At 48.2% G+C, this 15,338-nt stretch overlaps 5 protein-coding genes across 5 annotated transcripts; 2 read left to right on the top strand and 3 right to left on the bottom strand.

Moving 5' to 3' along the window:
* Window positions 1–4,285: 4,285 nt before the first annotated feature.
* Window positions 4,286–4,970, top strand: ATNIH1004_008113 (uncharacterized protein; the record flags this gene model as incomplete). Its single annotated transcript, XM_033572726.1, has 2 exons — window positions 4,286–4,525; window positions 4,581–4,970. 2 exons carry the CDS (start codon window positions 4,286–4,288, stop codon window positions 4,968–4,970), a joined length of 630 nt encoding a protein of 209 aa, XP_033423278.1.
* An 800-nt stretch (window positions 4,971–5,770) lies between these two features.
* Window positions 5,771–7,720, bottom strand: ATNIH1004_008112 (uncharacterized protein; the record flags this gene model as incomplete). Its single annotated transcript, XM_033572725.1, has 8 exons — window positions 5,771–5,994; window positions 6,078–6,191; window positions 6,262–6,552; window positions 6,612–6,897; window positions 6,944–7,083; window positions 7,140–7,206; window positions 7,268–7,383; window positions 7,435–7,720. 8 exons carry the CDS (start codon window positions 7,718–7,720, stop codon window positions 5,771–5,773), a joined length of 1,524 nt encoding a protein of 507 aa, XP_033423277.1.
* Window positions 7,721–8,224: 504 nt separating this feature from the next.
* ATNIH1004_008111 (3-hydroxyacyl-CoA dehydrogenase family protein) lies at window positions 8,225–9,459 on the top strand (the record flags this gene model as incomplete). Its single annotated transcript, XM_033572724.1, has 6 exons — window positions 8,225–8,302; window positions 8,372–8,557; window positions 8,619–8,784; window positions 8,852–8,872; window positions 8,937–9,063; window positions 9,114–9,459. The coding sequence occupies 6 exons, from the start codon at window positions 8,225–8,227 to the stop codon at window positions 9,457–9,459; spliced, it is 924 nt and encodes a 307-aa protein (XP_033423276.1).
* Window positions 9,460–10,107: 648 nt separating this feature from the next.
* On the bottom strand, window positions 10,108–11,309 carry ATNIH1004_008110 (putative polyhydroxybutyrate depolymerase; the record flags this gene model as incomplete). Its single annotated transcript, XM_033572723.1, has 4 exons — window positions 10,108–10,175; window positions 10,251–10,394; window positions 10,442–11,030; window positions 11,088–11,309. The coding sequence occupies 4 exons, from the start codon at window positions 11,307–11,309 to the stop codon at window positions 10,108–10,110; spliced, it is 1,023 nt and encodes a 340-aa protein (XP_033423275.1).
* A 622-nt stretch (window positions 11,310–11,931) lies between these two features.
* Window positions 11,932–14,091, bottom strand: ATNIH1004_008109 (Zn(II)2Cys6 transcription factor domain-containing protein; the record flags this gene model as incomplete). Its single annotated transcript, XM_033572722.1, has 4 exons — window positions 11,932–12,431; window positions 12,483–13,444; window positions 13,503–13,858; window positions 13,930–14,091. 4 exons carry the CDS (start codon window positions 14,089–14,091, stop codon window positions 11,932–11,934), a joined length of 1,980 nt encoding a protein of 659 aa, XP_033423274.1.
* Between the last annotated feature and the right edge of the window lie 1,247 nt (window positions 14,092–15,338).

The following is a 15,338-nucleotide window of genomic DNA, read 5'->3' as shown; positions in this document are numbered from 1 at the left end:
CATGGAGAACTAACATTAGCTGGGGAGATGTGGTCCGGGAATTAATCGTACATTGAGCATCCTCACTGAACCGGGCCACATATGGGACCTTCCATCCGAGGTGGGGGCACCACCGCATCCCATGTAAGGCCTGTTTTTTGACCACTTGACGAGTGGCGATATTGTCGCCTACGATGCCTCACTTCGCCCGCTTTTAACCTGTGGCGCCTTGGATGTTACTGCCGACGCGTTTCATTTTGCTGGCACGTATGCGGATGATAGTTTCTGGAGATTCATGAACTCCTTGATCCCCTAATTCATACTGTAGGGGTGAATACGGCTAGAGTGTAGCCGTGTGAGATAGGAAATAAGCATGATGCCAATTTAGGGGAAATCGGCAGTCCCATGACCTACATAATTGTGAGATAGCAAGGCGATCATGGTGCTATGACGACTAATGGTGCAGTTTGAACACACACAGAAGGGGCGAAGTCATGTTGCTACGAGCGTTACGCAAAATGAGGAATATCATGTATATTCATATTGATGAATTCCTTGGATACCAGAAGATCGTTCTGTTAGAGGAAATGAATATAAGAAGACAGACTCTGTCATCAACAACAGGAAGATGAATGCTGGGCCATTTCCACTATATTTGATCTCGGCAAACCATGACGCGATCTCTACAACGTTTCGATCCACACAATCTTGCTGGTCATAGTGCTGGGAGTGGGACACATCGTTGTCCCAGATGAGCTTATAGCGGGGCAGATGGTTGGGGGCGCACGGATCCACCAGAGATGCCTTGAGATGCCTGGGGTCTCTCCTGACCATGGCAGTCATCCACGTCAAGCATATTTATCATACGAAAACTACCAGATGAGCTATAAATCGCTGATCGATTATGATTGGATAGTTGGATAGCCGATGAATTGGTTCATATAAGCAGTACTGATACACATCATACTAGAGAAAGTTTTACAGCAGTGAAGAAAAAGGGGATTAACTTTAGGCTGCTAGTCCATTGGCTGATTGGGACCAATGTTGCTGAACTGCTAACGTGCGAAACGGCATGCGCAGAGCCATAACTAGCTGAATTAGTCCTTCATAGCATACTGAGAGTCTCCTGTACTGCGCAGATGGTTGGGAATGGTCCAACTGCCTTCTAGGGACAACCTCTGGATAATCCCCGCGCCACTGACAAAGTACCGGGAGTGATAGAGTCACCGCTGGCTGATGAATAGCCTCATACACTCCCACCACATCCTGTATAGATATCCTAGCCAACCTACTGCCCAGTACTAGTATAGAAATACGTCTACCATATCATATATGTCGTATGTAAAGAACCTCCCTGTCGCCTACCTTGTGGAATGAAGAGCGAGGCAAGCTAGCCGCATGCGCTGTTGCGGAACATGATATTAAGATCAGACCCCTCCAAGCGGCCCCCTTAGAATCGGCCACCAAATTGGACATTTAACTCCATCCAACAACACTAACTTATATTTTATCTGGAATTCAAATAGACAGCCTTCTAGTGCTCGTTTTACCACTTCATCTAACATCTTTCCGGCTTCATGATCCCCATGTTTGTCCTGATATTGTCTTTTTTTCTCCTCTACTTCCTCTATTGCCTTGATATTTTCTATACTAGAAAAATTTGTACTTGGACCTGTAGATACCTTTTTCCTAATTTCATGGTTAGTTAGGCGATTAATAAGTGCCTTTTGCTTGTGGATCGTACCTTGTTAATCTGTCTTATCTACCTGGAGTTGATCAATTGCCTTGCCTGCTTTATGAAGGACCAGCCAAAGATTTTTAGTTGTATCTTGCCTCTGCCTTAGAAGCTCAATATTACTATAAATTTGAAGGTGGCTTCTAGGAGTATGTAATGGATTAGGACCTATTTTGGTGCGCTTTGGGATTGGTGTTGGGAATTTCTTGTTGTTTTGGCTGAATTCGGAGCTGGGAGAATCAGGGCCCTTAGATGGGTTCAGAGCTATTTTCCATCCTGTTTTTAATGTGTAAATGGCTCTAAACATGCCTTTTAATAGCATTGAACAAAGCACTCCTTAAAAAGCACTCCTTAACCGATAAGGCATCATCCAAAAAAATAGCTCGGTTATCTCCGCCTAATAATAAGATTCTGTGGACGTAAATGATCCCAAATCCAATAGCTGAAGAAGGGTGAGGAATGTAGAGGCATAAAAAGAATATAAACTTTATGCCGATGACATTCCCAAAGAAAATCTATATTTTCATAGCTTTTATGCCCATCCAAAGGAAACACCCTATAGGAATCATTATTTGCCTTGGTTTCAAGAGGAAATGAAGCTTTCAACCACTCTAAAGCAGTATCTTTAGATGTCCATCCATTCTTTGAGGTTATACTAAGCCAATCCGGTACATGTTCCGTTGAAAACCGTCAAGTTTATAGATCTTTTCCCTTGAAAATAACAGCGGCAAGATTTTTGCTCCGCAGGCGGATATAGTCTCAATAATAGTTACCCACTCCCTAGATTCAGGAGATTGAGCATCAGCATACTTCTTCCCCGCCTTTCCAAGAACCCGGGGGCTTATACATACTCAGAAGGAAATTCCATGCTCGCCCATCTCCCATATATTCCCTAGTTGTACGGAGTATATTGTATATAGTTTTTATAGGAATGAGACGGCAGAAGGCTTCAACTTAATCTGGCTGGGTATTTTGGATTTGGGAGGCATTAATTCGTCTTCCAACCATAGAGGCAACTTGTGGATTTCGTTTTATAAATTTTGGTACCCATTCTTTTCCAAGTGGGGCATCATCTCCAAGCATATGTAGGATTCGATGGGCCATTTCTCGTACACGGGCATAGGAGGGAGAATATCCTTGCTGATCCTGCTCAATTATCCATTGAGCTAGGAATTTCTCTTGTATAGGACTTAGTCTTTGTTGATGGTGGTGACTTTGCAGCTTATCTTTATAACCTGCGGCTCTGCGACGAAGGGTAGTACGGGGGATGTTATGTGCCTTTGAAACTGCTTTTAATGAAGGATAAACACCATTCTGAAGATCCTGAAGTGCAAGAGATATAGTATTTTCATTAGGAGCCATTTTGAATGATGGTGGTGGTTGTAGGAGAGAATAGTGGAATTCGACGCGTTTGACGCGTGTGGCCGATTCTGGGGGGTGGCCGCTTCCGGGGGTCCGATAACTTATTACTGGTTCACGCGAGAGCCACACCTTGCAGGAGAGCGTCGACTACACTGCCGCACGGGTTCACATGGAGATCGCTCACTTCATCCTGCTGTCAGATGCCATGCAGCAAAGGCGCTACCCGCAGTTGCGTGGCTTTATTGACGGACTGATGTACTGGATCTGAGAGTGTCAAGATTCGGTGCTCTAGGACACTTTGGACTACGTAGGGGAGTATGCTCTAGGCGATGCTAATGACCGGGGTGTACTAGTATGAGTTGTACTACATCGGATGCTCCTGATGTGCATTGCGCTTATGTTTTGTTCATTAGTACTCTACGTGATGAGAGAGATATTCAACCAGTTGATGTCACAAGGATTACCAGCGCCTAATTCTGCGTCCAGGCATCCAGGATGGACACGCATGCTGATTGGCGCCTGCAGACGAGCATCGACGAGGCTGATCCAATAAGAGGAAGGCCTAGGTAGAGACAATCCAAAAGAGACCGTATACGAACCGGCTCTCTGGACGAGACATCGTTCTACACGGATTTAAAGATCATCATGGCACCTCTCTCTCAGATCACCATGATCAATCTCACGCGTAGCGAGCTCGACAGCAAGACTATGGGCTCACCATGGTCCGTTTAATCTTATTCAGGAAATATACGGACATTGACCGGATCCTCCCTCCCAACAAGTATGGGACATTTCTCCCTGAGGCGTGATTGGACACTCAGCTTTTGAAGGGTTGCATTGCAGATTACATCGTCTACTCAACCTCATCCAAGGGCAGGAAATAGGTCATTCGGCCCACAGCCTAGGAGCAGTAGTTGCCTGTATCTAGCCTGACCAAGTTAGATCGCTTGCTAGCCTCCATCCTGGTGGCAGAGCCAAGTTCTCTTATAGGCCTACCGATCGCCCCATTTTTAAGCTCTTACTTTTGTCTTGAATGGCTTTCTCTGGACTTTTGCCGAGGGCTGTTTCGTCTGACAAGGCTGTGATGGCCCCCACGGATACCCGCAGAATTTCCAGATGCAGCTAGATGAGTCAAGGAGACAGAGACTATAAATACGAGGCGTTCTACAATAAGGACAAGACCATCTCATCTCATCTTCCTTCCACAGCATGATCACCTCCATCCTTACCGCGGTTTCCCTGCTGGGAGCCGCCTGCGCCTCCTCCGTGACGCCCGTCGTGGCGGCCGGTGGATGCGGCAATATACACTCCTACTATCCCTACACAGGCACGACAGGATACTTCATGGTGACGGTCAGCGGATGCGTGGATGCCTCTGCACCTGACCACACATGCGCCATCGAAGGGTTCCGGGACACAGTGGTTCCGTCCGGGAACGACAAGGGATACGTTAGTGGGACTTGATCGAACGTTTGACTCCGTCACTGAATATTCTCCCTTGCAGCTGGCCATCGGCTTTCGAGGCGATCTGGCCATCGTCCAGATCATGTGTAGCGACGCCTCCCCATCTGCCATCGACGCCTGCGTCAACTTCGGCCAGCAGGGCTGCGAGTTCCAATCCATCCGAGTGCAATCCGATGCCTCGTCCGGCCACTTGATGTGGGGGTTGTCCACGCCGGAGAGCATCCCCGTCGAGTACTATCATCACGTTGTGGATGGCAAGCAGCAGGAAGGGTTGTTCATTGGGGCACAGAATGTGACCAGCTGGGCGATCAAGCAGCATGCCGCCGACGAGTATTCCGAGGTTCCTTACTGGCTGCCCCGATTGCTGGGACCGGAGCAGAAATTGGAGGAGGGTGAGCTGAAGACATTCCTCCAGGTTAATTATTTTTAATTTTGCAATTGTGGATAGTGTACTGGTAGATGTGATACATACAGAGTCGACTCGTCCAGTGTAAGCATGACAACTAACCAGGATCGTCGACGCTGATCCGATCTCAGCATCCTTGATTTGCGATGCGATCCTTGTAAACTTCAACAGAACTGTCACACTGTCTTCGGTTCGTAGACCCTGTAGACCTCACTATTTGGGGTATTTATGTATGTTTATCGACTGCATGTTGTTCCCTGTCCATGCGTTCCCCGGTACGTCGAGGATCTGAATGCAAGTAAGGGTTCACTGACAGTACAAAGCAGTAGAGTCTCATAACTGTCTTCCGTTCTTGCCTCTAATTTTATTTTTCTTCAAGGATTGACGTCAACTGAAACAGATATCAGTTTTGAGTAAAATATGTGCCAAAATTTACCTCGTCCATTACATCCGATACTTTAATAATTTTACGCAGTCCAGCCACTGTCCGGTGTATATGTACTAAGACTTGCTACATGTAGATACCCGGGCATCATAAAGTACTGGAAATTATAATGGGTAACCGCCCGGTAACTATGGCATATATGAAATAGAGGGTTGGAGTCTTAAAATTATATATGTAAAATATTTAACTTCTGAGATCACCACAACTGCCATACGTACTGCTAATCTCTGCCTCCAGGTGTTGTGTTGTTCATTAACTGATTGCCAGAAAGAAAGATATCCTAACAGATCGCATTGGTAATAAAACAGAACACTGCGCATGGAATACCTATGAGCCGTTAGAGTGACGGAAGACAGGTTGTTCACTCCCATCGTGAAATCTAGAGCATATATCGGAACATCGGAGATCTATCACCCAGTTTCACCATCAGAAATTCGTCATATTGGGTCAAATCCATTCGATCGCGTTTCCGATTGATGTGCTGATAGGACAGACGCAAGGCCGTGGCTGCAATAATTCCTACGACGCAGAACCCAAGTTCCAGCGAGTGGCCTAGGATATAATTTGGCGCGTCTTTAGCCCGGTAGAAGTTTGATGCCATGGCTGTATAGGTCAGATGCGAACGCAGTATTTTCCGGATGGACGGCTGGCGAATAGAGAGGAAAATGAGGATGAATAAAGCATACCTCCACTTAAATTTCCCACCCCGATATGCAGGGCCATTCCGGCCGCTCGTTTGTAATCGCCCGCTAGATTGACACTGAGCCAAGTGACGTTCCCTGGGAAGGAGGGATAGATACCTGGAGAGCGAGTTGATCCGGTCAGTAGGGTATCTATTTCTCTGGAACGGTTGGGATGCCATGCACGCACCAATCACGACAAGGAATACACCAAAATAGACCACACCAGGGACACCACGGCCCGTCGACGCAAGGACAACGATAAAACCCAGGGTGATCAGACACATGAAGAAGACAATAAAGGGAGATCGCTGCTGATATCGGTCTGACATCCAGGCAGCTCCCACTGCCACTATTGCGGCAGTGACATAGATCGGTACGGTGAGAAGTTGAGCAGTCGAGGAGGTATATCCAAGATCCTGGATGATAGAGGGGAGGAAGAACGAGATGCCATAAAGGGGGCATGTGATCCCCCAATACACTAATGACGAGGTATATTAGCATCCTATGCAATGGTTGAGCTTCAACTGGATCCCATACTAAATAGACCGACGTAGACTTGCCAATCTGTCAATGCATCCACCACGTAGCTGATCTGAAAATTGGTCTGTTCCTGCATAGCCGCCGGGTACCGTGTCTCTTGGTCTATGATCTGCGACCGTAGCATATGAAGCAGATATGTACGTTCTTTGTCGGTGAGAAACTTTGCCGTTTCTGGGAAATCGTGGATGAGAAAAGGTGCGACGAGGGCGATCACCACGGTTAGAAGGCCTTCAAGGATAAAGATCCAGCGCCAGCCAGCATAACCGCCCACGCCATCCATTTTCTAAGCACGTTCAGTGAGCCATCCTGGGGAGGGTCGGAGTACATACCGCAATTGCATACGCGAGGATTCCGGAGAAGGCACCTGCAATGCTGGCGGCGCTGAAGAACAACGCCTGACGATACTGGGCACGATGCCGAGGATACCACAGTGTGATGTAGTATGCGATCCCAGGATATAGTCCAGCTTCTGTAAATTGCACATTAGCAAAAATATTAGGTGTGATGGCTCGATGGTTAACTCACCGGCAACGCCCAGGAAGAGACGTGCACTCAATAGCCCCCCATAGTTCTGAACCACCCCCATCAACGTCTATCAAAGCAGCTGTCAGCTCCGTCTTGGACAAAAGAATTGGCTACGAAGGATGACGTACCATGACGATGCCCCAGGACACCATGAGCAGGGGTAGGAGACGCGAGGGCCTCAGCTTCTTCAGTAGCAAGTTGCTGGGCATTTCAAACACACAATAGGTGAAGAAGAAGACAGTTACTATATTTTATGAATGTGCACCCTCGTACCGTAGATACATGGGATACGTACAGCACCAATTGTATTGCGGCCCCGTCATATGCAAATCATCGAGAAGTCCCTCGATTTTCGCATTCCCGATATTTCCACGGTCCAGGAAGGCCAAAAGATAGAGAATCGCAAGCATCGGAATTAACTGTACGTCCATCTTACGTAGCACCTGCTTTTCCATGTCTGGCGAGAATGTAGGTGGCGTTACCATGTCGGTGGTTTCTCCAACATTTGCTCCAAGCGGAGCCTCAATTCCTTCCGTGAACGTGGAACTGGATTTTTCCATATCATCTATTGTGGGAGGCATTTTCCGTAGTGAAGATGTCGTGAATAGAAACATGGGATTCTCAACAAAAAGGCGTGATTTTGAGTACACTTTATACTGTGTGTTCTCAAAGTGGTGTTTCCCCATATCCCCACAACTTTGCTATGCTCGTCTGGGTGCCGCCCCTTGGGGCGGAATGATGCGGGCAGGCGAATACAATCCATAGCCAGGAGGCGGATTAGCGAGCCATCAGCCATCGGATTCTTTCCAGCCATATGGGCCTGCAAGAAGATGCCAAGTACGCGCCAACGGGATGTTGAGATGTTGCGACGAATGAACTTCATTTGGGGGAAGCATCGGATCCGATCCGCTCTTCTTATCGGAACCGAGCCGACATCGAGACCGGATGCATTCAGGGCGACTTGTGCAGGCCTATTAAAGGATCAGCATGAACAACCATCTCCATAATGCCCTTTTTCTCACTTACACCTCTGTTTCCGTACCCCCCCCTATAGGATCGGATAGCCCAACTCACGACGACCAAAAATGGAAGACTCAAAGGATGCTCAACGCTCGGTTGTCATCATTGGCGCCGGCACACAGGGCAGGCGACTTGCATATATGGTAAGAAACTGACGTATCTCCATTTTCGGGACGTTACTGATCCCATATTAACCCACACGTGCTACATAGTGGTCACGCAGAGGGGGCCCTGTTCGCCTGATTGACTACAATGAACAGCAACTCGACGGGGCCTTGCAGTACGTGCAACGCCTTCAAGAGATATCCAATGATAAAAGTGAAAACTGGGGGGACGTTAAAATATCCACTCCTCCTCAATTAGCATCCGTGCTGCGGGATGCTTGGTTGATTGTCGAGGTATCTAGCCATCTCCAAGAAAGCAGTCAATTGATTATGCCTAAACGAATATCGTACGCAGTGTGTCCCAGAGAAATTGGCATTGAAACAGAAGGTCATTAGTCAGCTTGACGACCTTGCTTCGGACAGCACGATTATCGCTTCGAACTCGAGCAGCTATGGGATTGGGGAAATCATAGAAGGGATTGAGTTGAAGAGCACTCGAAGAATGCTCAGTGCACACTGCTGTAAGCGATAATTGCGATTAAATGCCCATCAAGTATTTAAACTGACCGAGCATTCGGGGAGAATTAGACTGGCCCCCTGAAACCTCAGGTACACTTTCTACTATAAATCATCGCAATGTGTGAACCCTACTTACTGATTCTCGTTTTCTTAGCAATCGAAATCATGGGCCACGAAGAAACGGATCTGTCCTTGATCACCTTACTGTCAGATCGATGCACAGAACTTGGATTCTCACCGTTCCATGTCCAGAAAAGGTCCATCGGCTACATATACAACAGGTAGAATGAATATACTATTCCTTTCACGGTATGCTGACCACATGTCGCAGGATCTGGGCTGCAATCAAGCGCGAAACCCTCCAGGTGCTATCCGAGGGCGTCTGTGGGCCACAAGACATCGATGCCATTTTTAAAGACGTTCTGCGAACGCCCATGGGTCCTTGCGAGCAAATGGACGTTGTTGGTTTGGATGTTGTTCTTGACATCGAAAAACACTATGCCGAGTCTCGGACTGGGATTCCAAGTGAACCTCGGGAATATCTCATGAAGATGATACGGAATGGCCATTTGGGAGTTAAAAGTCATCGAGGATTCTACGACTATAAAGCTACAAGCGAACAGCTGCCTCGGATTCGACAGAGTCCTTCGTTGAAAACGGTTTCAAGAGCATCGTAGAACGTCTGCATTTCCTTCAGAGAAATTCTCTCTTTTTTTCTTTTTTTTGATATATCTATTTATGTCACATCATCTATTGTTTTCCATCTTTCCTAGCTTTGGCGCAGCGGCTGACATTTTGCTTCCCGTGAGATGTAGTCTCAGTGCCTAATCATGGACCAAAACTCTCCACCTGGAATAAAGTATATGTGGATACAAGCGGGCCTTCGCCTTTGTTAGACGAATATATTTTTTATATATGGGAATTCAATTTTTGCGGCCGTCTTTCCCAGTCATGGCTATCATGCAGGTAGAGTCAGGTTAGGGTACGTTCTCTTCTGCCGTGGATATCCTGATTACTCCCCCCGGGAGAAAGAAGTCGGCCCTGCTATCTTTCAAGTGAGCAACAGACTACTTATCACCAATCTCCGAGTAACACACATATTCGCTCTACAGTTTTACATCTCAGTGTATCAGAGACACCATGTACAATGGCGCTTTCTTATCAATGGGGGCTATTGCGTAATAGAAACAAACAACTCATAGTTTGGGCTAAAATCAAAGTCTCCAGACGAATGTAGAATAATTTGAACCAGACCAGCCTTTCGTGGATACCATTGCATCATGACACAACACAAATCTCGATGAGCGCAACGTTAAGTTCCAGTCTCATTTCTTGCTTTGATAACCACTGATGATTTGCTTGACTTGGTTGACAATTGCAGCTATCTGGACTCCTAGAAAGAAAAGTGTATCATAAGTACTATTCCCTACTATCTTATTGACAGCTTAGATGAAACTAGCTGACCTACCTCCCTTCTGATCAGCGTCTTGACCATACCAGCCAACCCAGTCCCAGCATGCATTTGTATTAGGAAGCAACATTCCTCCCCAAATTGTATGCAATGAATTATCCGTCACCGCTTGTGGGAAGAGGATAATAATATTGTTTGTATCTGTAGAGTAAGTTAGGACAATGACAAACAATATGAGAAATACTTACCAGCCCACTTATTATACCCCGTGTTGTCGATGAATTTGGTCCCAACTTTGTCATGACTCTGCAGACAGCCATGCAGGGCCACATGTAGTTTACAAACCGTGGAACCATCCACACATGATGTAGGAACATATAAATAGCCCGTAGTATCCATCCCTGCAGCACCATACGAGCTCTGCTGCTCAAAGGAAATAAATTGACCAGTCGATGGGCCAGGATTGCGGGCATTTAGACTGCCATATATCCACTTTAAGACTGCGCCTGCACCATCGTACCCGCAATTACTAACATATGGTGATAAGGCCATGCTACAGGGACTGTTTCCAGATCCATCAAAGTCTGTGGGAAACGTATGAGCTGCTCCTTGTGTAGTAATATAGGCAGTGTTAGACTCATTCACAAACTTTGATAGCTGCTGTCGCAGCTGCTCCATCACACTAGGGCCAACAGTCGTATCGACTGAACCAACTTGCATGTAGACCTTGCGGTCCTTGAGATTCGAAACATCAGCGATTTTATTCCCACTCCATGATTTCATATTGGCCGTTGGTGCAGTGATAGACGGCTTCATGTTGTTCATACATGTGGTGTACTGCAGTAGATATGGAATATTAGTACCTCGAACCGATTCGATTTGTGGGGGTCTTACGGTTTGAGCCCTAGCGCAGTCAAACGGGCCCCCGGCAAACACACCGAATCCTGTCGAGAAAGTATCGGAGTGAGCAATCGCAAGCTGTGCGGCCATAAAGCCACCGCTGGACAGGCCGGACACGGATACGTAGTTAGGGTCGACATTGTAGGCATCAAGTGCCGCCGCCGCCGTGCCAGTTGCGAGGCAGAGAATGCTCACATAGATGTTGTTGCTGAGCATTATGTATGCTCTGCTTCTATACAGACTCTGAGAGCAAGCTGGAAAGGATGGCTTGTGTTGTAGTCTTCTCTGGGGATATGAATCCAGTGTCAATTTGACTCATAGTGTGTTGCAAAGGCAATAAGTACAATTTATAGCTCGACCTTGACCGGTAGGAACATTACGAACTTGATTGATGTAGATCGGATCCGAATATTGGAAGTAGCAGCGGAACCGATGAGTGCGTACTATTATTAATGGAATCTGTTGGCTGCGGATTTTCTACTTCACCTACACACTCCATGTTCTGACTACTCCATGATCGCCCCCAGTGCCCCTCTTTTTGTCATGTTTATGTTGCATTCAGTTAGGTTCATTTGACCGAGTGCATCCCACACTGAGCTTGTACGTATCTTAGCGGAGGCTACTCTCGTATATTGAACAATACAATTCTTGCCCTGGACGGGGCAAAAGGTCTTCTTTCATGCTCTCTCTATGGCCTATGCAAGTAAATCCCCAAGCCATGGTCTTATCTGCCACGCAAAGTAAGGGTATGAGTATCTCGTGCGTTGTACTTCCACCTAGGTATTTCGCACTACGTGTACTCCTGGAAGTGCCTGGAAGTGCCCCCGAAAGGCCTGCATCACCTCTGCCACTGTGCATCCAACCCTGAGTACAGATCCGGAAGCTGTCCCACGCCGGAGGGCAAATCCTTGGCTAAGAACATCCCCTTGGCTGCTTTGACCGACTTGGAACTCTGGGGGAGGTGATCTAACGCACGAACTAGAACCGATTGCAGGTTTTTATGGGCGCTTCCAGTAATCTTGCCTAGAGCCAGGTCTCGATCGACGGCCTTTTGGACCAGTTGCACCACGGCAACAATGTGGTGAGGGTATGGATCGAGGGCAATGATAGGAACGGAAGCAGACGTCCCAGGAGTACAGACACATCCCGAAGGGACCGAAGGTGGCTGAATGCTCAGGGTAACGGTATTGTGGAGGCCGAATATCAATGCGTTGACGACTACGTTCTGCGCGTCAGTACTGGCCTCTGCGACTTCAGCCAGCAAGTCTAGGCGACCCGTGACCTCGATAGAATTGACTAGTAAGAGGATACTGAGATGATAGTGCAACATCAGCGAGTCTTAAGGATGTTAGTGAGCAGGTCTGTTCCAATATGCCCGGGACGACTCACACCAGCGGAACCGAATCTGCTCTCCGAGAAAGGGCATCCGCCGTTGGCATGCCTCTAACGGACCACGATATATGTCATTAAACTCCTGGATAAACTCGACCACTAGTCGAAACGCTTTATTGATTTCCGACTCGTCGTGACCGTCCCTCAGAGCTTCCTTAAAGACCGCCGTCAACTTCCAAGCCAACAGTTTCCACGCAGACCCGCTGGCAACGATTTGGCTCGCTCGCTCGTCCGTTATCTCACTGGCTGCGTTGGTATTCCATTCTTGCATCTGCTTCTGAAACTTGGCCGCACCAGCCCTCACCAGACGCCACGGGAGCTCACTCTCGAATCCAAACAGCCCCGAGGACAGCAGAGGCCGGCAGTTCAGCGTCAAAGACGCAGAGGTATCAAAAGTCAGCGCGGCCCAGTACGCTATATTCTCCGCCGTGATAAAGTCCGTGGTTGCCACGGCCTCCGGGATCGCTGGAATCACGTTTGATTTTATCGGTTCCGATACTTTGGTGCCGTTGAATTGCAGGCTCCGTTGCCGCGCCCGGAGGGTCTGGATCTGTTGCAGGGCAGCGTGAATACACGCCTGGCCCGAAATGCCGTCGAGCTCCTCCTCCTCTGAAATCCCCGCGGGAATTGGAGTTAAGGCGAACAGGAAGAGAGCCAGCATCGAGCGGTACGACGGGCGGTTGATCACACGAAGCATATCTCGGCGGGCATGCCGCCAGAGCGCATGTACGATGCTTGGACATCGCCGTATTGCATCTAGTTTTCCTAACGCCAGGGGTAGCCATCTCGCCGAGAAGGCGGCCATGGCACTCCTTAGAGATTCTTCCTCTCCACCGCTACTACGTTCCGGCCCTCCCGGCATTGCAGCGTCGCGGGGGGGCTGCTTTCTCATCCAGTGGTCCAGATAATCACAGACATCAGAAATTCTCGTGTCATCATTATTGAAACTGGTTTCCGAGCTATGAGATGTCAGGAACAAGAGGGTGGGAAAGCACAGGAGCACCGGCTTGCACCCACAGAAAAGGACACCCATAGCTGCTCATCCACGAGCCAAAAATAGTATCAAAGCCCGTTTGATAGACGGCCTGCAGTAACTGAGCGTCGGAGGGGTTGAGAACGTCCAATGGAGAGCCCGTCAAGATGGTAGGGTCTGCCACGGTCAGTAATCGGGCCTCATTTGGGCTGCGATCCTCGGCTGCCACCCATGCTCGGTGGCCGATTGACTGTTGCGTTGTTTCCACCGGTTCCGAAGCTTTTGGATAGTCGTCATCCTGCCTGGTCTTGTTGCTCGCCGCTGCCGACGCCGAGTGATGTTGTCGACGGCGGCTCTCTCGAACCGAGTCTGAGAGATGTCGCCCGATATTGCCTATCCACTGTATCCGGCGACGAATCAGTCTCGCCACTCTCCTCATGCGGGGGTTTCTCTCGGATTCTTGGGGGCTACCTTGAAGGTGCACTGGCGGTGCCGTTTGAGACATCGGCTGCAGGAGACAGGCAAACGGTCGTCGACATTACCTCGGCTGAGGGCGTCGCACCTCACCCGGGATCGACGACATTCATCACAGCTAGAAAATTGCGTCCGGCGGGGCGCAGCATCCTTCTGCATTGTGGAGGTGCTCTGCTGGTGTCACAATACTAGTGGAGAAATAAGACCATAAATAAGTCAAAAATACTAGTAGCTAATAAAGCTTTCCCTCGTTTCTATGCGGGGTATTCCGTGGGTACCATCTGCAATTCAGTGGATAACTGCTAAGACTTCGTATACGATTGGCTGTTTTGCATCGGTTCCGACTGCTTGTTTCTCAGGGATTTCCGCTGGATCTGAACCGACAGGGCTTTCCAGACGGGAAAAGAGGGGAGTAGCATCTTTCAACCCCGCGTATGCCAGTTGCTTGGGTACATTCAAAACCCTAATCGTCTTGGGCTCTATCTTGGCCTACTCCCTTTGTAACCACTAGTATCAACACTATTTTACGCCAAGACCAAGCAGCTGCTTCTCCAAGATGAGGCAGGTGAATACGAGGCTTCTCCCCACTCCTAGGTAGCAAGAAATGAACTACGGGAGAATTCCGTAACTAGTGGCCCGGTACGAATCCTAGCAAAGTGGAGATTTCCGGGATTGGCGCTGCGTGGAAACTTCTCCCTATGTTTATTGGCAGACTGGTACAATAATGATTGAGGACTCCATAGCAGGCAACATCATTTCTCACCACTAGTATTCTAGCTTAGCCTTACAGTTACTCTCCTAGTATAGCTTCCTGTATCAATAGGTTTACAAAGGACCAGTATTTGCGCCCGAACAAAGGCATACTGAGGTTTTCATTATCCTCTCCTAGCACACGCATAGATTAACTCGGATTAGAGATAGCATTGGCCAGGCTATAGGGTACCATTAATACATGAATATATTAATCCCTATAGGAATATACGTCAGGTGAGCAATGCATAGAATAATGGCCAGCATGCAGACTATCCTAGAGACTCAAACAGGAGGCAGAATGAAATCCCCTCATTCTGCGATCATCTCCCCATTCTCCTCACCCCCCTCATCGTCTCTGACAAATTGCTTCCGCAGTTGAGACACTCTCCGCACACGTAATGAGATGCCTAGCTCGTATTCAACTGACAAACCCAACGCTGACGGCATCCAGTCGGAGATCCTGCGGATTGGCTTTAGACTCGAGGCAAGCTTTCCTAAGCTTTGTCGATCTGCACAGGGTGGAGCAGCTAGCTATCAGACGCCCTGTTCCGTTGTAGCCGGTAGCTCAGATGACCAAGGGATGAGCATCGTCCTGCGATAAGGCAGCACATGCAATAGTGGTTCAAATTGCTATATAAACAACCAACACCCCG

This window comes from Aspergillus tanneri (assembly GCF_003426965.1).
Source record: "Aspergillus tanneri strain NIH1004 chromosome Unknown AapTan_6_pilon_pilon_pilon, whole genome shotgun sequence".
In the NCBI taxonomy this organism is placed as follows: domain Eukaryota; kingdom Fungi; phylum Ascomycota; class Eurotiomycetes; order Eurotiales; family Aspergillaceae; genus Aspergillus; species Aspergillus tanneri.
This window is presented reverse-complemented; position numbering and strand designations above follow the sequence as displayed.